At 66.5% G+C, this 1,144-nt stretch overlaps 1 protein-coding gene across 1 annotated transcript in view; it reads left to right on the top strand.

Annotated features, from left to right (window-relative positions):
• Nucleotides 1-828, top strand: part of MNEG_0565 (hypothetical protein) — a gene marked incomplete at both ends in the record, with an annotated part of 2,951 nt that extends 2,123 nt beyond the window's left edge. Inside the window, 3 exons of the mRNA XM_014050943.1 lie at nt 100-124; nt 282-358; nt 555-828. Of these exons, the coding sequence (XP_013906397.1) occupies nt 100-124; nt 282-358; nt 555-828 (376 nt within the window). The remainder of the gene's footprint in view (nt 1-99; nt 125-281; nt 359-554) is intronic.
• Nucleotides 829-1,144: the final 316 nt, after the last annotated feature.

The following is a 1,144-nucleotide window of genomic DNA, read 5'->3' as shown; positions in this document are numbered from 1 at the left end:
CCCCCCAAGTGTCCTCGTGGCCCTGCGCTTTTCGGAGGACCAAGACCTGGTGGCGGCCGGCACTGACGCCCTGGCCGCACTCACATCACTGAACCGCAGCAACACCATCCGTCTCGCGCACGAGGTGCGGCCTGGAATCTTTAATGCGACTGTGGCCGCTGTGCTCGCTCTATCAACATCATCGACTGGCTGTGCACGGTCAAGTCGTCACCAACCCCCTGTTGCTCCCGCTCGTCGCTTTTGCCGCCATTCCCACCATCGATCGCACCCACACCGGTCAGGTTGTTCACCGACTGGTTGAGGGCGAGAGCCGCGCCCTGGGGGTGCTGGACGACCTGGTGGCAGGCATGGACGTCAGGTTGGGGGGGTGCTTCAGGGACTGGGTGCGGGACGTCCCATGTGGCAGACATGAGGGGCGTGGCAGACACAGAAAGCGTGTGGGGGCGCAGGCCAACAGCATTGCCCTGTTGTTGCAGCCAGGGTGCGACATGGTCGATCGCACGCCCCAGCCTGCGCTGCCTTCATCGCTCTCGTGCCTGTCCCCCCCCCCAAAGGGATGACGTGGCCGTGCTGCTGGACCAGGCTCTGAGCCCCGCCCTGGGATTCCTGCGCAGCGGCAGCCCGGCCGACAAGGCGGCGGCCGCGGCGCTGCTGGGCAACATCGCTGACGGGCGGCCTGGGGCGGCGCGCTTCCTGGTAGCGGAGGGCGCGCTGCCGCTGGCTGCGGCTCTGCTGCAGGGCGGCGACCTGGAAACGCGCGATGCCTGCGCCCACCTGACTTGGGTGCTGGTCAAGGTGGGGGGCTGCCCTGGGGTGGTGGGGCATTAGACGGCCGGTAACGCGAGGCAACAATTGCCTGGGCTTTGGGAGTGCCAGGCAGGGTGACGCCGCCACGCCCTTGGCCGTGGAGCGACGCGTGCTATGAAAGCGCGTCATCGTGAGCTCCCCATGCAGTGAGGAGCCTGCTAGTAGCTTGTTGCACTTGTAAATGGGAATGAACGGCAGGCCATCCCTTGTTTTGCCTCTGCGACTGCAGGACGACCGCAAGCTGCTGTCTCCTGCCAAGAACGCCCTGGGGCTGGCCGGCGTCAAGCTGGTGGAGCCCCTGGTGGAGCTGGTGGAGCAGGTGTGGGGTGTGTGCGTT

This window comes from Monoraphidium neglectum (genome assembly GCF_000611645.1).
Source record: "Monoraphidium neglectum strain SAG 48.87 unplaced genomic scaffold scaffold00048, whole genome shotgun sequence".
NCBI lineage: Eukaryota > Viridiplantae > Chlorophyta > Chlorophyceae > Sphaeropleales > Selenastraceae > Monoraphidium > Monoraphidium neglectum.
The sequence above is the reverse complement of the archived record's forward strand: the minus strand, read 5'-3'. Positions and strand labels throughout refer to the sequence as shown.